General features: G+C 45.1%; 1 protein-coding gene across 1 annotated transcript in view; it reads left to right on the forward strand.

Moving 5' to 3' along the window:
• The window catches only part of LOC122798602 (1-aminocyclopropane-1-carboxylate synthase-like protein 1), a 2,974,588-nt gene that overhangs the window by 686,669 nt on the left and 2,266,521 nt on the right, over positions 1–21,398 (forward strand). The window contains exon 4 of the mRNA XM_044067677.1: positions 19,520–19,589. Coding sequence (XP_043923612.1) covers positions 19,520–19,589 — 70 coding nt within the window. The remainder of the gene's footprint in view (positions 1–19,519; positions 19,590–21,398) is intronic.

Consider the following 21,398-nt stretch of genomic DNA (forward strand, 5'->3'; position numbering starts at 1 on the left):
GCTGTTATTTCTAATTTCCACAATGGCTTTGAAGACCATTCACTAATTTAGCAAAGATTGTGTAGTGTTCATGAAAGGATCCTTGCGGTTGAAACCACCTTATAAAGACCCTCTAGCTCCTTGGGATTTTTCTATGGTTCTGCAGTCTTTGGTCCTTTCCCCCTTTGAACCAGCAAGCTTCCCGTCACTTAAAGTTTCTTTCATGGAAGACCATTTTTCTGAAAGCCATTACCTCTACCAGAAGAATTTCCGAAATACAAGCACTATCTTCAAAACCCCCATAAGGATAGGGTTTCACTAAGAACCAACCCATCTTTTCTCCCTAAGGTGGTCTCAGAAACTAATATTAATCAAAACATTGTCTTACTTGTTTTCGTTCCAAATTTTTTCAACAAAGGAGAATATTGCTTACATTTGCTGGATGTACACAGACAGCTACATTTCTACCTCAACAGACTTAAAGAATCTGATGTTATCCATGTCACTGTTGCTCACTCTTGGGTCGTAGGATCCGATATTGGATCCGAGCCGGCAACTTTACAGACAGCTTCTAGGCTCATGCTCCTCCCACTCCCATGATCCCTTGCTACTCTGTAACCCCTCAGATCTCGATTGCCCTGCTCTGCATCAGACACAGATTCTCTGGCTTGAGTCTCCAGTGGGGATAAGTAGCTATATTTTCAAAGTATTTTTCAAAATTTTTTTTCTATATCAGAGTTTATTGTTAGAGTTTAGTATCTTCAGTGCAGTAGTGGTAGTTTTAGTCCCTCCCCTCCCGTTTTAGTTTGTGTTTGTGGCGCCCTTTTTGTAGTAGCGTCACTTAGTTGCTTTTTGGTTTAGTTTAGTACTCTGTGGTTTATTGTGGTGTTATAGTCCATAGTGGTAGTGTGATTGGCTGTGTTTTCTGGCTTTGACCTTTGCTTGCTTCCCGGTTTCTAGTCCAGCGTGTCCCTTAGGCTTAAGGTTTAGCCACCGTGTCTGACAAGCCAGTTGGTTTCAAAAGGTGCTCCTCATGCATTGGGAAGATGCCCATGTCCGATTCGCACGAGGAGTGCTTTTACTGTTTGGGCGCTGACCATCTGTAGGTTCATTGTGACATTTGCAGCACATTCAACTCCAGGTCTTTGGTCGAGCGACGAAACAAGCTTCTTTTGAAAGGGTTGCCTCAAGGGTGTCCAAGCTTGGACCCTCCGAGCTTAAAAGGAAGGCCTCCTCACTCCACGGGTCTTCCTCCTCTAAAAAGGTGTGGCTGTCAGATTCCATTTCCTTGGATCCGACTCCAGCCTTGACCCAGTCACATCTGATATCCTCGGATCCTAGGCCCTGCAACTCTCCCCATGGATCAGGGGCTTCCGCTCCAAGGCCCTTATATCTAAGGTCACGGAATCTACTCCTGGATCCAAGATCTCCGGATCGAGGCCTTTGGATCTGGCTAGATCTGGACCAGTCACAGATCTGGCTTCTTCAGATCAGAGTCATGTGAGATCCAAGCTTTCAGATCCCTGCTTGCCCTTGGCTCCGACACGGTCGGATCCTTGATCGGTGTCGGATTCCATGATTATCATATACAACTCTCCCCTGGTTTCTGGCTTCGGGCTGTCCCCTTTTGCATCCAAGCACAGGAGTCATTCCTCTGAGGGGAGATCCTTGAGATCCAGGCATCCATCCCCAGCTAGATCCTGTGCCTCCTCTAGGTCCTGCAGGAGTTTGCTTCCAATGGATATGGACAGGATGGTGAGGTCCTTCCTCAAGGCTCAGATTGAGTTGGGGCTTCTTGCGTTCCTCTCCTCATCTGGCTAGGGGTCAATCTCTTACCCCCTCATTGGCTTCTCCTCGTCCGACTCTGTTAGTTTTGGACTTTCAGTCCTTTGGTCATACAGGGGAGGAGGTAGGGGGTGCCTAAAGACCTTTCCATCCCTACCCCAATGGAGTCCCTGGCTGCCTTTGCCCAGCCTCCCACTTTGCAGGAGGAGTCCCGGGCTTGACCTGTCACCCCGGAGTCCTTGGGTGGGAGCTCTGGATTGGTGTTCTCGTATTGGTCCCTTCCCCTTGGCACTTCAGCCCTTGACAGATCAGGGCTGGTACTGTCTGTAGGCCAGGAGACACTGGCTTGCTGTGGTCCCTCTTCTCAGACAGGCTTGCCTGCCAGGGTGTAGATGGAGCATTGTCCAGCCCTTTGGCTTTCCGGGTAGTAGAGAGAACTTTTTCCTCCCAGAGAGTTTCCTTCCCAGCCTTTCAGGGACCTTCCCAGCCCATCTGAACAGACTTTTTTCATCTTGTTCCCAGTCAGCCCTCTTGAGCTAGCTTTCATGCGGGAGTTACCCCACTTGGGATCCCCCTCTGTGTTCCGAATCCTCCCCCGCGTCCCCCCTGGAAGAGGTCCCTTGGAAGAGTCCCCCAGATCTCTTTCCGAAGATGTCTCTTTTGGGAACATCTTAGAAATCCTAAAACATAAAGGCAGATAGTTTTCCCTTCCCCTGTCCTCCGAAGAGTCCGTGTTCCTGAAGGCTTTCAGGACAAGGCAATCTACCTCCTGGGTTTCCACCCCTGCAGATGAACTTGTAGACCTTATCACCAGCAGGGTGTGGGAGGAGATGGATACTGTGGACCCTGTTCCTAAACACGCTGAAAGTTCCTCAGCCTCCCTTCCAACAAACAGTTCTGGTCCAAGGGTGTGTCAGTTGATGCAATTGTGGTAGCTACCACCACTAAGAAAGAGTTGGCGGAGCAGAGCACATTTCTTCATACCCCTAACCATGACTCCCGGACGATTGACAGGCATGGAAAGTGTGTTTTTGCCTCAGCTACATTCGGTCTGTGGTCGCTTAACTACTTGGCACATTTTACTCGACTACAAAGGGACTTAGTTAAGGAGCTTACCACTTCCCTTTCTGAGTTAGTGCCTGCTGGGGAGCTAAGTAAGGTGTCCTCCAAACTATCTACACTTTGTTCTCTGGCTAATTCATTGATGAGGCTGATTGCCAACACCATGTAAGGTGTCTCTCGAGCGTCTGGCACAGGCATTGCTATTCAGCATCACGCCTGGCTGCGCCTTTGTAGTTTTGCAGAGTCCTTTAAGGCATCTTTCACCAACGCCTCCTTCGATGAATTTACCCTTTTTGGCCCTTCGGTCAAAGAGACTCTCACCTGCAATGAGCAGGAAGGCAAGACCTTGTCAACTGTGGGAATCAGGTTTTCCATCCCTCAGTGCTCCTTCTCCAAGATGCAGCGAGGGACCAGGAAAATGTGGTTTTGTAAGTTGCAGTCTTCCTTTCCAGATGCTCAGGATGAGTCCTGCTCTAGAGGTCGGGGGAGAGGGTTCAACAGCAGACGCTCCTCCGGAGGCAGAGAGGGTCCGCAAAATCAGTGCTGCAGGGAACCTTTCTCTGAGAAGCCTCAGCAGTGCTCCTGAAGTGGTGTTCGACTGTCCTGCTCTGGGGGAAGTTGGGGGTCATTTGTCACTGCACCCTTTGGCCTGGGCAAACATTACAGAGGATCGCTAGGTGCTAAACATTATTTCCAGGGGCTACTCTGTTCTTTTTTCTCAGTCTCCACCTGCAGTCAGGAGATAATTGCTCGATGCACCACCCCATCAGAGGGAGTTAGTCCAGAAAGAAGTGCTCAAGCTACTTCAGAAGGGACCCATGCAAGAGGTCCCCCAGGACAGCGAGAATCCAGAACTTAATCTTGCTTTTTTTTGGTTCCAAAAAAGACGGGGGACTTGCGTCCAATCCTGGACCTCAGAGAGCTCAGTCTCTATACCAAGAAGTCAAGTTCCAGATGGTCACAGTTCAGTCCATTTTGCCCCTTTTGCACAAGGATGATTGGATGTGTTCTATAGATCTCCAGTATGCATACTATTGTATAAATATAGACAGGAGCTCTAGGAGACATCTCCGCTTTCAAGTAGGGGCCAGTCACTACCAGTTCAGGACCCCGACCTTTGTTCTCACCCCCCCCCCCCCACCACCACCGGATGTTCACATGTGCATGGCAGTGGTCGCAGCTCACCTGAGATTGTAGGAATTCCAGATGCTTATATACCTTGATGATTGGCTTCTCAAAGCTCCCACAAAGCATCGTCTGGTCACTGCCTCTCAGTACCTTCTTTAGCCGTTTGACCAGTTAGGGATTACAGTGAATCTCCCCAATTTTAATCTGGTTCCATCTCAAAATTTGGAATTCATTAGGATCCAGTTGTACACTGTGTCGGAGATTGCAGCACTCCTTCTCTGCCGTGTACTTTTCATCAGAACTCATTTTCAGTGGCTTCTAGATTTGACTCATCCCCAGGTCCACCTTATTCTCAGGGCCTTAGGGTCCATGGCTGAGGTGATTCAGCTGGCACCATTAGCTAGGTTCTACATGAGGGTTCTGCAGTGGACTCTAGCGGTCCAGTGGTATTCCCTGTCCCATCCAATAACAACCCCCATCCATCTTTTATGTGTCTGGATTACACTATCACTTCAGAGGTTTATAGATATGTACTAGGCTAGCTGCCCCCTTGGGCCATTTTAAGCCTAGCCAGTTTCCCTCAAAGGTGAGAATCAAACCATGTACCTTGTATCTGTGAGGCAAGCAACCATTATGCCATTGTGTGGTCCCAGCATCAGTACCCACTGTCTTTTCAAATCCCAGTGCTGGAGTTTGTCAGAAGATAAATCTTCAGCTGGACACAACAGATATCCGGAAAACCTGGTCTCCCCTTCTCCCTTCCTGCTCCAAAGCAGTCAGTCACCACAGATGTTTCAGACTTTGTTTAGGCAGACGTTTCAAGTGGGATAAAAGTGCAGGGAGTGGAGAACACCAAGGACACATTTAAGAACACAAATATCAAAGAGATGCTTATCTTCTTCAAGTGGTTGCAGACAGCACCACAGTCTTTTGGTACATCAACAAGCAAGGGGGAACCAGGTTGTATCCCTTTTGCGGACTAGATATGTTAGCTTGGGATATGGCTTCACAGGATAGTCTCACTCTATAGGCATCCTACATTCTGTCATTGCAAAATTGTGTGGCAGACAAGCTGAGCAGGAGCAGGCCAGACCTTTATGAATGGAAACTAGATCGGGGGAGGGGTGGAAACTAGATGGGGGGGGGGTCTTCCAAGATTTGATCTGTCTGTGGGGAATTCCTCATGTAGATCTCTTTGCCTCCTGTCTTAATGATTAATTGGTAAGATTGTGTTCCAGGACTCCATGCAAGAAGGCCTGGAAGACGGACGTTTTTTTCTTTTCCTTGGGCAGGTATGTTCCTGTATTCTTTTCTACCCTTTCCGCTAATATTCAGGATATTTCTGAAGAGTCAGATGGAATCCCCCAAGATTATTGTGTTGGCTCTCTTCTGACCCAGGGAACTGTGGTTCTCCCTTCTTATGGAAATAGCCAGGGGCAGTTACCACAAGCTTCATCACAAACTTGATCTACTCACTCAAGAATAGGTGTGTTTGATGCACCCTGACACCAATCAACTTTAGTTAACTGCCTGAATGATAGGGTCCTAATTTCTTTTACACACCTGTTAATTGAGGAAGTGCAACAGGTACTACTGCAGAGAAGAAGGCTTGCTACAAGAAAATTGTATATTAAGAAATGGAAGTATTTTTAGCTGGTGTCAGCAACATAACCAGCATTCATTCAGGGCTAGTTCATAGGTTCTTAGGTTGGTACTAGGCTATCGGTCCTAGAGCCTATACAAGCCTAGCCATAACAATTCCCTGGCTATTTCTTCCCACAGTATTTACTTCCCTGGACCCCTATCTAGCAGGGCGACTGACATGATCCCTGGGGTGAATTTCCTGTCTCGCATCCAATCATCAAGGTTCCTTTTGAAGAGGGCCAAAGAGGTGGTCTGCTTGACATGTATGGGCAGTCTATTCCAGAGTTTGGGGAGTCCCTGGGTCAGGAACGTCTCCCTGCAGTATGTTTTGTTCATTGTGATGACAAGGTTTAGATCCCTGGAGCATGTGTCTGTGGGGATTGAGATTTCTTTAAGTGTAGCATGTCCAACAGCTCTGGGTTTGACATGGCCTTGTATGTTAAGCACAGATGGCCTCTGAGTAGACAATATGCGACAGAGTATAGGTGGAGTTTTTTAGACGGTCAGCATAGGGCATCTGCTTTAGGCCTGTGATTCTTTTAGTGAGGTATTTCTGTGGCCTTTCCAGTTGTTGCAGATGTCTTGAGAGGTACATACCAAATGGGGCGTTGTATTCTATAATGGGTCTAATAAGGGATGAGTACAGTGGGACAATGATCTCCTTTTTTCTGGATGAAAAGCCCTTAGTGATGAGGTGTGCCACATAGAAGGATTTCCTGACTGTTGTGGCGATGTGGTTATCGAAGGTGAGACCACTGTCCACCTGTGTCCCTAAGTCTCTTTTCACACTTTCAGTGTTCAGTGTACTGTCACCTATGTGGTAATTCATGGATACATGTTTTTTCCCAAAGCGGATAACGATACATTTCCTGGCATTGAGCTTGAGCCCATGGCTCTGGCACCAAGCATCTGTTTCTGTAAGGCCCTTTTGTAGAATATCCACATCATTTGGAGATTCAGTAATGGCTCCCAGTTTGCAGTCATATTTCTGCGAACTTTGTTAGCCAGAGTCCCTTAGTGTTGGCCTGTACTTCAGAGAAGTAGATGCCAAACAAGAGCAGTCCCAGGACTGAACCCTGAGGTACTCCACTTATCAACTTGTCCGGTTGTTGTCTGGTTCTGCAGCATTTCTGTGATTTGCTATCCTATGGTCTTTCTTAATCCTTTTTCAAGGTACACTTATCAGCCAGTTCAGCGGGTATGCCCATAGATCCTCCTTTTCCAATGGAGTCTTATATCAAAATGTTTTTGAAAGGGGTTTTGAGTAAGAGGCTTCCAAAAAAACATGTGGCTTCTTTTTGGGATCTTAATTTTCTGTCAGCAAAGATAACACGTGCTCCATTTGAACCAGCTAATCTGGCTGACTTAAGGTTCTTGACATATAAAACAGATTTACTGATTGCTCTGACCTCTTCAAAAAAGGATATCTGCAGTGCAAGCTTTTCTGGTGAGTCAGTCCTTTTTCAGTTTCCATAGGGACACGGTTTCCTTGAGAGCTAATCTTTCTTTTATGACTAAAGTGGTATCTGAGTTTACTTTAAGCCACACTATCCAGCTCTCTCTTTTATTTCCTGAACCTAAAAATTGATGTCAACAGACAATTTAGGTGCTACCTTGACAGAACTAAATTTTCCATATCTTTGGATTAATTATTCAGTTCTTATGAAAGTAATAAGGGACAATCTGTGTCAAAACAGACTATTTCCAAATGGTTGTCTAAGGCTAATTCCTTTTGTTTTACTCACTGTAACAAAACTATTCCAGGCAGGGTCAAGGCCCACTCTACCAACACCATTGGCTTCATCTATAACTTTCTGGAAAGGGTTAGATTCTAGAAGTATTCTAGTAACTGCTGTTTGAACTTCTGTACATACTTTTACAAAGCACTATAAGCTTGATTCCTTCTCTAGGTCCAGAACAAGCTTTGCTAGGACCATTCTTCAGGCGGTCTTGGAGTCTTCGCCTTCCACCTCCCAAATGTAGTTAGCTAAGGTAATCCGCCCATATAGCTAAGGCTTTGCTTTGTAGCATTGATCAGTATGATGAACATAGTACAGTTGTGTAACAGTTGATGTTCAAATGATCACTGAGGCAGTTGCTGCTCCCCCTTTCATCCCCTTGTTTTTGATGTGTTTTTTATGCTAGGGTGAGCACTGTGACAATGTGATGTATTGCCAGCTATGTCAAGAGAAGCAGGGCAGTGGATGTGTAACATTGCACAGCTAGCTGGAATTTTGTAAAGAATTATATATCATTTATGTATCAAAATGATTTGTACAGATGCTAATGTTGAAAAGTGTATTTGTGAAGCTGCTTTTTTAAAAAATGTACCAACAGTGGGTCCTGACTGTATTGTAACTGAATTGAATCTATATGTTTTAACAGAAGATACTGGAAGAGAAGAGGTTAACCTCAGTCCAGCTAACTTTGAAAAATATCCTGACATTAAATTACTGGACTTAGGCCATAAAGATTGTATCTTACAGTGTTCAGTGCAGCCAGAGACAAAAAGTCTGTACCAGGAAGATTTCTGTATTTTCCTTGGGGTGAACTAATTGGTGCTCTGGAAGGGTGGAGGTTTGAAATTGTTTTATGGCTTCCAGATGCTGCAACAGATCTGAGCAAAACTCTGTGTGTGTGTATTATTGACACACTCATGCTAAATCCTGGCAGCTTCTAGTAATGGGAATAGTGTGGGAAACAGAGTCAGATGACCAGATGTGATTTCATTTTGTAATCATCTCTAAAATAATATTTAGATATTACAGAGAGAAGTCTCTCAATGACTTAGCACTTTGTTTTGGAACCTGACAAAGAAGGACCCCCTCCCCTGCTTCATCTTGGTTTGCTCTAGAAGTGAAGTAATTCTTTAGATCAGTCAGGAGAATATAGTGAGATTAGTTAAGTACTGATCTGATGTTGTTAATCTTCATTCATTCCTTACTAATGGGTGTCGATTCCGTCCTTGGAACTGAGTCGGTCTTATAACAAGCTTGTTGCAGCCAAAAAAACTCTCAAGCTAAGCTTTTACCCACAATGCCCTCTCCCTGTTACCTCAGATTTAGTTTGCCGCATTGCCGTAAAGCCGTGTCAAGCCAGCTCTCAGCTAAGTACTTTGAATTTTTTAAATTACTTGTTGAATTCCTGATATTTTTTCTCTTTCTACTTTATTGCTAAATTTACCCACTTTTTTTTACTGTTGTTGTCATTGTTGTTGCTGTATTTTTTACCTTTTGAGTAGTCTTTAAGTACCATCATTGGTATAGGCCCCATCACCCCTCTTCCCTTGAGGTAACCTTCTTAAATACCCTTGCTGGTAATTCCCTTTCCCTTTCGTTCTTCTTTTTTCCTTTAATGTATATAAAACAAACCCTTTGTATAACTGCTTGCCATGTTGAAAAAGAAGGAAGCTTCTGGTTTTAAACAACGCGACCAGTGTGGCCGCAAAATGCTGAATTCAGACACTCACAACTCTTGTGTGAATTGTCTGGGTGTTCTTCACCTGTCTCTTCAATCACCTTGCTCTTTTTGTAAAGGCTTTAGCTCCCGAACCCTTAACGAAAGGAAGAACAAATTAATCCTGAAAGGTCTCCTTAAGACACTCTTCTTATAGGCTATTTCTGGGTCGGAGGGCTCATACTCTACCAGTAAAGAACATAGAAAAAGACCACACTCCATTCCTTCATCACCTTCTGGTGACAAAAAGCAGGATCCTAAGCAAAAGATTTCATAATTGACTACTTCAACCTCAGGGCCTAAACTGACTTCCACGACACTGTTGTTAGTACCGGCCACGGTGCCATCTTCAAAAACTGTGTCTTTGGTGCCATTCATGGCACTGATTGATTGTGTCTATGGCATCAACCTTACCAATGCTAGTAATTTCTGCCTTGGTACCATCCTCGATGACTTTGACCCCAGCATCGTCCATGGCACAGTCCATGACTGTGGTACCAAGCTTGCCTGTAATGTCTGCTCCAGGAATTTCTGTACCAGGCACACCTCACACGCATGTCTCCACCCATGAGTCTTCGGTGCCAATGGATCATATAGCTCAGTCCCGATATTCACCCATGGTAGACCCCTTCCTTGGGCAGCAATTCGGCCCTTTCTTGGAACTACTTGACTCCCATCGGGGATATTGACATGATCGACCAGGAGCATCTCTGAATTGGATGTGGTGTGTCTTGTGGATCACCTGCTGATGGCAAGGGAGATTACAACACCTTCTAACACTCCCCTCCCTGTATGAGTTGGGAGTCTTTCTCCACAGACTCCAGCATATTCTCCTCCTTTGACCTCCATGCAGGTATCAAAGACCCTGGAACCAATGCCCTTATCGGCACCCATTGCTTCGGTTCCACTGGTGGACCTCATAGTGGTTCCAGAGCCGACCCTTTGGCCTTCGGTTCAGTTGGAGCTAAGCCTGTCTTAGGATTGTGGCTAGACTGTAGGCACTGTGATCCCTAGCATGGTGCCGTCTATGGTCCCAGGAGTCCTAACGGTACCTAGCTCTCTTGAGGCTCCGTCTTTGGGAGTTGGCCTTCTGGAGCGGGGTATGACCCTGGTTCCGAGGTTGTCCTTCTCGGTTCCGGGCTCCCATCCCTCTTCGGGTGGGTTGGCTTTCCAGGTGATTGTTGGCATCGGAGTATCAGTTATCTCCTCCCTCTGAGCCGCAGCTGACACAAGCCACAGCTTTGGGACATCGAGCACAAGAACCTCAGGATACCTTACTGCAGGGTGCCCCTTCTTTGGAGTGCTCTTCAAAAGCTCCCGCTGAAGAGGTACCGTGCAAGAGGACGTGCAAGAGGAAGCACGTGGACTCCCCTGAGGAGTCTCTCACTGAGGACACGGACTATGATGAAGGGGAGGGGTCCCCATGGTCATCCCCTGATGATGTCTCTTTTGGAGACATCCTTGAGATACTGAAACAGAGAGGTGACTAGAAGCCCACCAACCCCTCTGAGGAGGCCGTGCTCCTGCAGGCTTTTCGTGCTTAATCTTCTACTTCCTGGGTGACCCCGCCTGCAGATGAGCTAGTTTAGCTTATCGTGCAGCTCACATGGAAGAGGCCTGATACTATTGAACCAATCACATGGAGACCAGACAAGATTCTATTTCTTCCCAAACAGCACCCACAGTGGTCCAAGGGTCTTCCAGTAGGCGCGATGGTCGTGGCGGCTGCCACAAAGAAGGAGCTTGCTGAGGAAAGCCAGACTGTCCACCCCACAAACATGGAGACTTGGCGGTAGACAGGTTAGGGAAGCGAGTCTTTGCATCATTGACCTTTGCAGTTAGGTCTTAGAATTATCTGGCACACTTCACCAGGCTTCAGAGAGACCTAGTCTCTGAACTCCCCGAAACGTTAGCAGGAGCAGTCTCTGACGAGGTGCTCAACAAAGTTGCCTAGCAGCTTGCTATCCTGGAATCCATATCCAACTCCTGCATGTGTTTGATTTCCCACACCACTGAAGGAGCAACTAGAGCAGCGGGTTTAGGTGTTGTCATGAGATGCCGTGTGACTTTGCGGACCCTTTTTAAGTCTTCCTTTCTTAGCACTCCAGTGGAAACTTCTTCCCTTTTCAGCCTGAAAGTGAAAGACACATTGGCCAGGTGTGAGAAGGGCACTGTGACCCTGTCTGCCATGGGCACATGTTTTTCCACCCCTCAGCATCCCTACTGTAAGAACCAGAGGAGTGGAAAGATGTGGCACAAGAAATCGCAGGGTCCTTTCCTTGACACACATAGTGAGTATACTCCCCGGGGCAGAGGGGATAACTCATCCGGAAGGCACCCCTACAGGAGCCTAGGGGGGCCGCGTAACCAGGGATCCAGAGACTTTTTCTCTGAACAACCCTATCAGTGCTCCTGAGGAGCAGCCCGATTGCTTTCCTCTGGAAGCAGTTGGGGTACGTTTCTTCTTGCACCATTCTGCCTGGCTAACAATAACAACATATTTATGGGTACAACAGATCATAACCAGAGGATATCACATCCTGTTCAATCTTTACCCAAAGTCATCAAGACGAATTCCGGATGCTCCACCCAGTCATAGGGAAACAGCAGCACAAGAAATTCAAAAGATGCTTCAAAAAAGAGTCATCCAGACATTCCTGCCAGACCAGACAGGATCCGGATTCTACTCAAGATTCTTTTTAGTGCCAAAAATGACAGGGGACTGGAGTCCAATTCTGGATCTCAGCATCCTGAACAAATTTGTCAAACAAGAAAAATTCTGGATGGTCACAGTTCAGTCTGTCCTTCCATTTTTAGAGAACACACACCTACATTCGCGGAGGCTTTCAGTAAAAACCTGCCCAAGCAACAGGGACCTCCAAAGCAGAAACACAAGCAACCTCCACCCCCCAACACAACCCAAATGACACATAGCCCACAAACTCAGTGTGCCACTCAACCACAGCCCATAAGGCATAAGAACGTACCCAACACTCTAGTCATAGGTGACTCCATAGTCAGGCACACTGATGTTCCACTCACCAGGCTAAACAAGGAGAAAGTTACTGTCAGCTGCCTGTCGGGTGCCAGGATCTGCCACATAATGCATGCACTCAGGTCACTCCACAACAAGTACAAATATGACTCTGTCATTGTCCATGTTGGTGTGAATGACCTGAGACGTACCTCCTTGGACTACATGAAAAGGGACATGGAGGAGCTGTCCAATCTTGTAGCCCAGGCAGGTATGACCCTAGCCCTGAGTAGCATCCTGCCATCACCCAGAATGATACCACAGTACAAAGACAAAATGATCGACTTCAACAATTGGCTAAGCTTCTGGTGTCATTCTAAGGGCATCCAGTATCTGTCTGCCTGGGATGACATGATCGACAAGCCACGTTGCTTTGCCAGAGATGTCCTGCACCTGTCGCCCCTGGGATTCCGGATACTGGCTAAGGCTCTAGCCACCCCTATAGTGCCTTTTTTAGGCAAGGTTCAAATGACAAATTCACCACTCTAACAGGTACAGGCAAGAAGAATCTGAGGGGGTACTGCTACTCAATGCTAGAAGTCTAAACCTCAAAATGCATTCTCTCGAGGCACTCCTTAAAATGGAGAACATCGACATCTGTGCAGTGACAGAGACCAGTTCAAGGCTCCAGAGAGTACCCCTGCATTACCAGGCATAATTCATGCCACAACTTTCGGCCACCTAACCTGGACAGAAACACTAAAGGCGGATGCGTGTCTATATTCATTAAGGATATCCACACCTCCAGGCTAGTTGCTCAGCATAATGCATCTGAGATTATCCTAGTGCAACTAACTCTGGGCAAGACCACAATCCAAATTGTAGCTTGCTACAGATCCCACACCATGTCCCAGGATTCCCACTCCTCATTTCTTAATACACTGGAAAATATTAGGGTACAACCTAACACCCTACTAATGGGCGATTTCAACTACCTTACCATTAACTGGGAAAACTACTCATGTACCAACTCTTGTGCTCAACATTTTCTGGAATTCATAAATTCCAATGCCATGGATCAACTTATCCACACCCCCACCAGGGGCAGCAATATCCTAGACCTGGTTATTACCAACATGGGCAACCTGTGCTCCACACCAGAGGTCAATTCCTCGTTGGTCAGATCCGACCATAAGCTAATCACCCTAGACATCCACACCCCCCCCCATTAGGGAAACCACAGTAAAAAATTTCTCCAAAGCCAACTTCACGCTTCTTAAGACAGAAGTGGCAAACTTCACGACACCCATGCTGACGGACAATAGAGGTATGACTGCTGACTCCTACACAAATGCACTTTATAAGCACTTACATGAGTGCATGGATCGTGCAATCTCTAACAGAACCAAGATGCTATCCTCCAAAAAAAGGAAGCCAATCTGGTGGTCCCCTGCCATAAACAAACTCTACAACAGAAGAAAGAAACTGTTGCAAAAAAGAGTAAAATCCCATGATTGGAGAAACTCCCTGATCAGCTTCAGTAAGAAGCTGAGATCCCTCATAAAAACCTCCAAAGCTAGTTATGAAAACAAAATCGCCACTGACTCTAAAGACAACCACAAAGCATTCTATAGTTCTGTCAGGAATCTCAATGGCAACACTCAGATCTGCTCTGAGTTACAGCACAATGGCACTAAATATACAGAACCAACGGATATTGCCAACATCCTGGCAGATAGGTTCAGTGCTAACTTTACCCCTCTGTCATCCCCTAAAGGGCCCATCTCTATACCAGAAGAATGCAAAGTTCTTGTAATCACGGCTGCACAGGTAAAAAACACACTATCCAAAGCCAAGAACACAGCATCCATGGGACCTGACAACATCCCAGGCTGTGTTCTACATGAACTACAGAACGAACTGGCACCCCACCTAAGTACCATGTTCAATCATAGCCTCACCTCAGGCTATGTGCCCACTGAATGGCGCACAGTGACAGTTATCCCACTCCACAAAGGGGGAGCCACCACAGACCCCGGAAACTACCTCCCCATTAGCACAACGAGCCTGGTCTGCAAGGCTATGGAGCGTATCATCATGGAACTTATAAACAATGACATTGGTAATCTCCAAACTCAGGTCCCCACCCAGTTTGGGTTTGTAAAAGGCAGATCATATCTCCTAAAGCTGATAGACTTCTTTGAAGCAGTCACCAAAGCCGTAGATGAGGGTAAGGTGGTTCACACAGCCTATCTAGATCTCGCCAAGGCTTTTGACACCATCCCCCGCTCTGGAATTATAGATAAACTCACTAAACTAGGTATAAATCCCTATGTCACAAGATGGGTTGCCAACTGGCTCACTGACAGAACCCACACTGTGAAAGTAGCAGACTCCAAATCCAGCATCAGACCAGTGACAAGTGGAGTACCACAGGGTTCATTCCTGGGTCCTCTCCTGTTTGGTATCTACTTCTCTGAAGTACAGGCCAACACAGAAGGTCTTTGGCTAACGAAGTTCGCAGATGACTGCAAACTAGGAGCCATAATCAAAACTCCAAAAGATGTGAACATCCTACAAAAGGGCCTTGCTGAAACAGATGCCTGGTGTCAAAGCCATGGCCTCAAGCTCAATGCCAAAAAGTGCATTGTCATTCCCTTTGGTAAAAACTCAGTACCCATGAACTACCACGTAGGTGGTAGTCTACTTAACACCGGAAGTGTGATAAGAGACCTTGGGACACAGGTGGACAGTAGTCTCTGCTTTAATAATCACATCGCCACAGTAGTCAGGAAATCCTTCTGTGTGGCACACCTCATTACAAAAGGTTTCTCATCCAGGAAAAAAGAGGTCATTGTTCCCCTCTACTCATCACTCATTAGACCCATTATAGAGTACAATGCCCCTTTTGGTATGTACTTCACAAGACATCTACAACAACTGGAAAGGCCACAGAAATACCTCACAAAGAGGATTACTGGCCTCAAAGAGATGCCCTATGCAGACCGTCTCAAAAAACTGCAGCTTTACTCCGTTGCATATCGCCTACTCAGAGGCGATCTCTGCCTAACACACAAAGCTATGTTAAACCCAGAGCTTTTAGACATGCTCCACTTAAAGAAATCCCAATCCCTACGAGCTACACGCTCTAGGGACCTAAACCTCGTCACCACAATAAACAGAACATGCTGGGGGATAGATTCCTGTCCCAGAGACTTTCCATACTCTGGAACAAACTACCTATCTATATCAAACAAAGCTCCTCATTAGCACTCTTCAAGAAAAATCTTGATGATTGGGTGGGAGATAGGAAATTCACCCCGGGGATCACTTCTGTGGCTCTGCTCGACAATGGCACAGGAAAATAATTTTCTTGTGTGGCGAAAGCCAGGGTACCTTTGGCTAGGCTTATATAGGCCCTAGGGCCAATAGCCTAGTACATACCTATGAACCTATGGATGTGCTCAGTAGCTCTTCAGGATTCATATTACCACATAAAAATGGACAAACGCTCCAGAAGATTTCTTTGCTTCCGGTTAGGAGCCAATCACTTTTAGTTACGCGTGCTGCCCTTCGGATTCCCTACAGCCCCCAGAGTGTTCACCACGTACATGGCAGTGATAACAGCTCACTTGAGGCTACAAGGATTTCTGGTGTTTCCATATTTAGCCGATTGGCTCCTCACCGCCCCCACCAAGTGTCTACTGGAGATAGCCCTAAGATACACTGTCAAGCTAGCAGAATCCCTGGGAATCTCAATAAACTGGGGAAAGTTCAACTTGATTCCCTATCAAACCTTGGAGTTTATATGAGCAAATTTCAATACACATGCTTGCCTAGTCTGTCTTCCAGACCACAGATTACACAGGATAAGATCCCAAATCGGGGCAATACTCTGTCAAAACCTTGTCTCAGCTCAGGCATTTCTTTAACTCCTGGGTTTCATGGCAGCGTCTGTTACTATAGTGCCATTAGCAAAACTACACATGAGAATTTTCTAGTGGCTCCTTCTAACACAGTGGTACCCCTTGCATCATCCTTTGTCTTTTCAGATTTGGATAACTCAACGATGCAAACAGGATTTAATGTGGTGGATGAAACCATCAAAAGATCTATGGAGTTGCTCCTTTTCCCCACAACAGCCTAGGGCCAAAGTGACTACGGATGCTTTCCTGATAGGGTGGGGGGGCTTTGCCAAGGGAAGATGGTCCAAGGTACTTGGTCAGACATAGAGGCCAATCAGTGTCCTTAGAACTGGGGACAGTGCTTCTAGCGTTGCAAGTATTTCAATCCATCCTTTCATCAGAAACAATTGCTATTCAGTCAAACAACATGTCTGTAGTCTGGTACATCAACAAACAAGGGGGAATCAAGGCCTTCCATTTGTGTCTAGAGGCCATGAGAATTTGGCAGTGGGCAATAGCTTCCAACCATTTTCTGATTGCAATGCATATCCCTGGGAGTTCCAACGTGATTGCAGATAAACTGAGCATATGTATCCTACTGCCTCACGAGTGGTCCCTCAATCCAATTATTGTGGTGAAGATCTTCAGCCGCTGGGGCCAGTCTTCCTGCGACCTCTTCGCCTCTCCAGGAAATCACAAATGTAGCAGCTACTTTGCTCTAATTCCCTCAAGGGACGCCCTGATACACTCTATTGGCCCACGGGACTTCTGAATGCTTTTCCTCTCCTTCCCCTGATTCCCCAGTTTCTAAAGAAAGCCCTTCATCTGAGAAGCAGGATAATCCTCATTGCCTTTTACTGGCTGTGACAAATTTGTTTTCCTTTCTTCTGGTCTCACCTAGTATATCGACCTTGGATTCTGGATCTAACTCCAGAATTGATCTCGCGCCCAGAAGGGTTGACTTACCCAAACATAACCAGTCTCAAGCTGACAGCTTGGTTTCTCCACTTCTGGTAATTGCCAGGCAGAAAAACCTTACCTCCCCAGTGCGTAATATCCTTCTGGCTTCGCATAAACCATCCACCAGGAAAATCTGTCTTAGCAAGTGGAAGAGTTCCTTATTTGGTCCCGACAAAGACAACTAGACCCCTCTATAGCCCCTTTTAGTGGAGTTTTGGATTACCTTTCAAGTCTTCTTCATTCAGGAGGAGCAGCCTCAACCATCTGAGTACACTTAGCTGCTTTCTCAAACTCCCATAATGGATTCCAAGACTCATCACTAATTTCTCATCGCCTCTTATTGTTTTGTTATGGTAGTTGATAGTTTCTTTAGCGCCTTTCGATACTGCTTCCACTTGCGACTTAAAGTTCCTGCCCTGGAATTCACTATTTTTGGTAGCTGTCACATCAGCCAGATGCATTTCTGAGCTTCAGGCATTTTGTATAAAACGCCCTTACGTGATATTTCATAAGGACAGAGTATCGCTCTGGACAAATCCTTCCTTTCTGCGCAAGGTTATTTCAGAATTGACAGTTAACCAAACAATTATCCTACCAGTATTTTTCCCATCTACTCAAACAAAGGAGAATACTGCCTTAATTTGTTGGATGTGCGTAGACAGTTACGTTTTTACCTGGACAGAACTAAGTCAATACGAAAAACAGACCTGCATTTGTGTCCTTTTCAGGCCCCAAACTGGGAAACTGCGTCTCAAAGGTGATCTTGTCCAAGTGGTTGAGTAACTGTATATTCTTGATTTACCAACAAAGTAACATTTCTGTACCATGCAAAGTCAGAGCACACTCCACCAGGTCAGTAGTAACTTCTGTTGCTTTTCATGCAAGGGCTTCATTTGTTGATACTTGTGCAGCTGTGACTTGGGCTACCCCTCATACCTTTATCACTCATTACAAATTGGATCTGGTCTCCAGGAGAAGAGCATCCTTTGATTCAGAGGTACTCAGGAACAACCTTCCATAAGGGCCTCCCAGGACTAAAAGTAGCTAGGGACTCTGTCCTACCAGTAATGAATGAATGAAGGTTAACAACATTAGATAAAGAAGTTATGTTCTTACCATAACGTTCCATCTGTGTTGTTCATCTTCATTCATTCATTACGTCCAACCCACCTTCCCCCTCCAGAGGCTCCTGGAGGATCGGATTGGGTCCTACTCTTACATTAGGGTTTCTGCTCAGAAAAAGCCCCTGCTTTACTTGTTATGGGCACACTCGATTTGAGGTAACAGGTAGAGGGACATTGTGGGTAAAAGCTTAGCTCAAGAGTTTTTTTGGCTGGCATGAGCTTGTTATATGGCAGACTTGATTCCGAGGACGGAACCAACACCCATCAGTAAGGAATGAATGAAGTTGAACAACACAGATGGAACGCTATGGTAAAAACATAACTTCTTTTTTTTTCTGTATCATGTGAGTCTATTTCATCTTTGTTATTTCCTGTGATTGAAACTCTGGTGTGTACTGTAAATAGGTATTTAGTATTTTCATGATATTTTATTATTTGTTGTTAAATATATTTAAACTTTACATTGTGGCTGTTTTTTTAGAGAATGTGTTAACATTTGAAAGTACTTATGTGTATTTAATGACAATCTGTGGCCAGTCCTAAAAGCCTTACCACATTAGTCAAAAATGCTACCATTTGTATGAGAATTAATTGTACACAGTATAATTGGGTACCTTTATAAGAGCCTTAAAGTAGCTGGCAGGGTTTCTGGTGGTGGTGAAACTAACTTATAGTCTGGGCAGAGGGGCATAGCTAGTAAATCTGTGCCAGCCTTTCCCAGGTGTGTGTGTGTGTGTGTGTGTGTGTGTGTGTGTGTGTGTGTGTGTGTGTGTGTGTGTGTGTGTGTGTGTGTGTGCGTGCGCACTCTGGGGGGAGGCAAACTCATAGTGTGTGTGTGTGTTAGCTTGGAGTAGGGACACAAGGCACTGGTTTCACAGAGACGGTGCTGGAAGACTTGGCTTGGAACTCTGGCTAAGGACTCAACTCTACAACTGTGACAGTGGGAAGTCTTACTGGGGGTCTGGAGAAAGAGAGAGACTAGCCCCCGGACTGAGCGTGTTCTCTGTGTGGTCTTAAGGGACATTGTGCTTGATGCAGAGAGCTGCATCTGGAAATACTGTGTGTATCTATTTTTCTATCAGTGAACATTCCTCACAGGTGCCAGTGGTGAGGATTCAGGCTCCTTGATTACTGGCCCGTAGGAGGGATTTAACAAGGACATTTATTGTTGTTACTAGCATTGTCCTTTCAGGACTCAGCCTCTCTGTCTCTTCTGACAGTAAAGCTCGTAAGGGCTTTGCATTCATACTTGTCTTTTAGTCAGCTCAGCTCAAGCTGCTTGACAGCTTGGGCAGGTGAAATGTAGTCTGAAGGCTTGGAAGGTTGCAAGGTGGCCATCTATTCTATCTGTGGCAAGATATAACCCATAGCTAAGGCTATTGAATTAGTCATCGTTTGAACAACTACTGCTATGTTAAGTTTTGCTTATACAATTGTACTTTGTTTTATATTCTGAAATACCTACATCTGTGTTTCTTTCTTTTTTTCTTTTGCTTTTTCAGTTTTAGAGAAGAAATTGCCAACTTTCTCACAGAGCAAACCGCATCTACCAATCCAGTGAATGCAGATCATGTAAGTAGAGCTTGTCTATTGCCTTGCTATCAGATATGAATTTTTGGTTGGTTTGATACCTTGATCATTTTCAATATCTCTAATATATATATATATATATATATATATATATATATATATATATATATATATATATATGGATCTACTTCATTTGCCCTAACTTCTGATTGACCGGCACCCATTTGCCCGAGACCAAATGACCGACACTTCATTTGACCGACAAGTATTATTAGCAAGAAAATGGGATATGCCACCTTCCCCACTGTAGTGCGATCCTGGAGTTAGAATATATAGTTGGGGGGTGTGGGGGGGCACAGTCCCCCACAATGGGGAGTATGGGGGGGCGAAGCCCCCACCACTTACTTTTGTTTTACTAAGCAATATTAAAGCAAAACTAAACAATATAATATGAAATTAAGTGGGGGGGGGCTTCACCCCCCCACACCCCCCATTGTGGGGATCTGTGGGCCCCCCCCCCTAACTATATATTCTAACTCTAGGGTCGCACTACAGTGGGGAAGGGGGCATATCCCATTTTCTTCCCAATAATACTTGTCGGTCAAATGAAATTTCGGTCAAATAGTCTCGGGCAAATGGGTGTCGGTCAATCGGAAGTTAGGGCAAATGAAGTAGACCCATATATATATTATATATATATGAGCATGTGTGTGTGTGTCAAATATAGTTATATTCATAGATTCATAGATTGTTACTAGGCTGTTGCTTTCTAAGCGTGGCCAAGTTTTCCTGAAAGAATAATGATGTCCTGTATCCAAATAGGACATTGAGGGGCAGGCATTTATAAGCTACCTCTGTCCATAAGGGATATGGATGTCAGGCCAAGTGTAATTTCCTATTCCCCATCCAGTGGTCTAGGTTGTGCTTGAACTGGGTAATAGACAAACTCAGCTTCACATAGATGAGAAGCCTATTCCATAAGAGGGGCAGACTCTGGGACACGTGTCTCTCCAGCATGTTCTGTTTAAGTTACTGAGAAAATTCAGGTCCCTAGAGCTTGTATTTCTGGCACTCTTTAACTTATGAATGTGTAGGAGATCCATAAGTGTGGGATTTGGAGATGCTTTCTAAGCCAGGCATAGATCACCCATCATCAATCTATAGCAGACTGAGTAGAGGGAAAGGGCTTTAAGGCACTCTGCATAATGTATGTATGTCTATATAAGTAAATATATGTATACCTATCTGTTTATCTATATTTAGCTCTTTCTCTCTCTATATATATATATATATAAAATATATATATATATATATATATATATATATATATATATGTCTACACAAAAATATGCATGTCTGTATAGATATGGATATTTATATGTGTGAATGCATGTCAGGTCAAACGTACTAGGCTGTATTTTTTGAGCAATGGCAAGTAACTGTACGATTGATTATAATGACAAACTGTCAGTAAGTATTTGCAGTGGTTGCAGTTTAATATTTTTTGTTGTTGGGTAAACATTATGTTGAGGCAAAACTTATTGATGTGATGTTGTCCTGTCTCTCCTTCATTCTGTACTGGTTGGGTTCGAAACGTTCCTCGGTTCCAACTCAGCATTATACAAAAGCTCTAGGTCCTCAAATAGCTCGTGGCTTACACCTTATCCCATGATGCTCTAGGAAACTCCCCAGATCTCGTTTGCTGCTAAACAAAATCGGGTTCTTCATACGGGCTCTGGCTAAGTGATTTCTTTTCAATCTTTTTTCCTACTAAATTTAATAGTTCATCTGAAGTAGTTAACTTCAATTGTGCATCAACCTATGGGTCTTCGGATCCATATCGGATCCGAG

This window comes from Protopterus annectens, chromosome 3.part1 (assembly GCF_019279795.1).
Source record: "Protopterus annectens isolate FY-2018-M chromosome 3.part1, PAN1.0, whole genome shotgun sequence".
Classification (NCBI taxonomy): Eukaryota; Metazoa; Chordata; order Ceratodontiformes; family Protopteridae; genus Protopterus; species Protopterus annectens.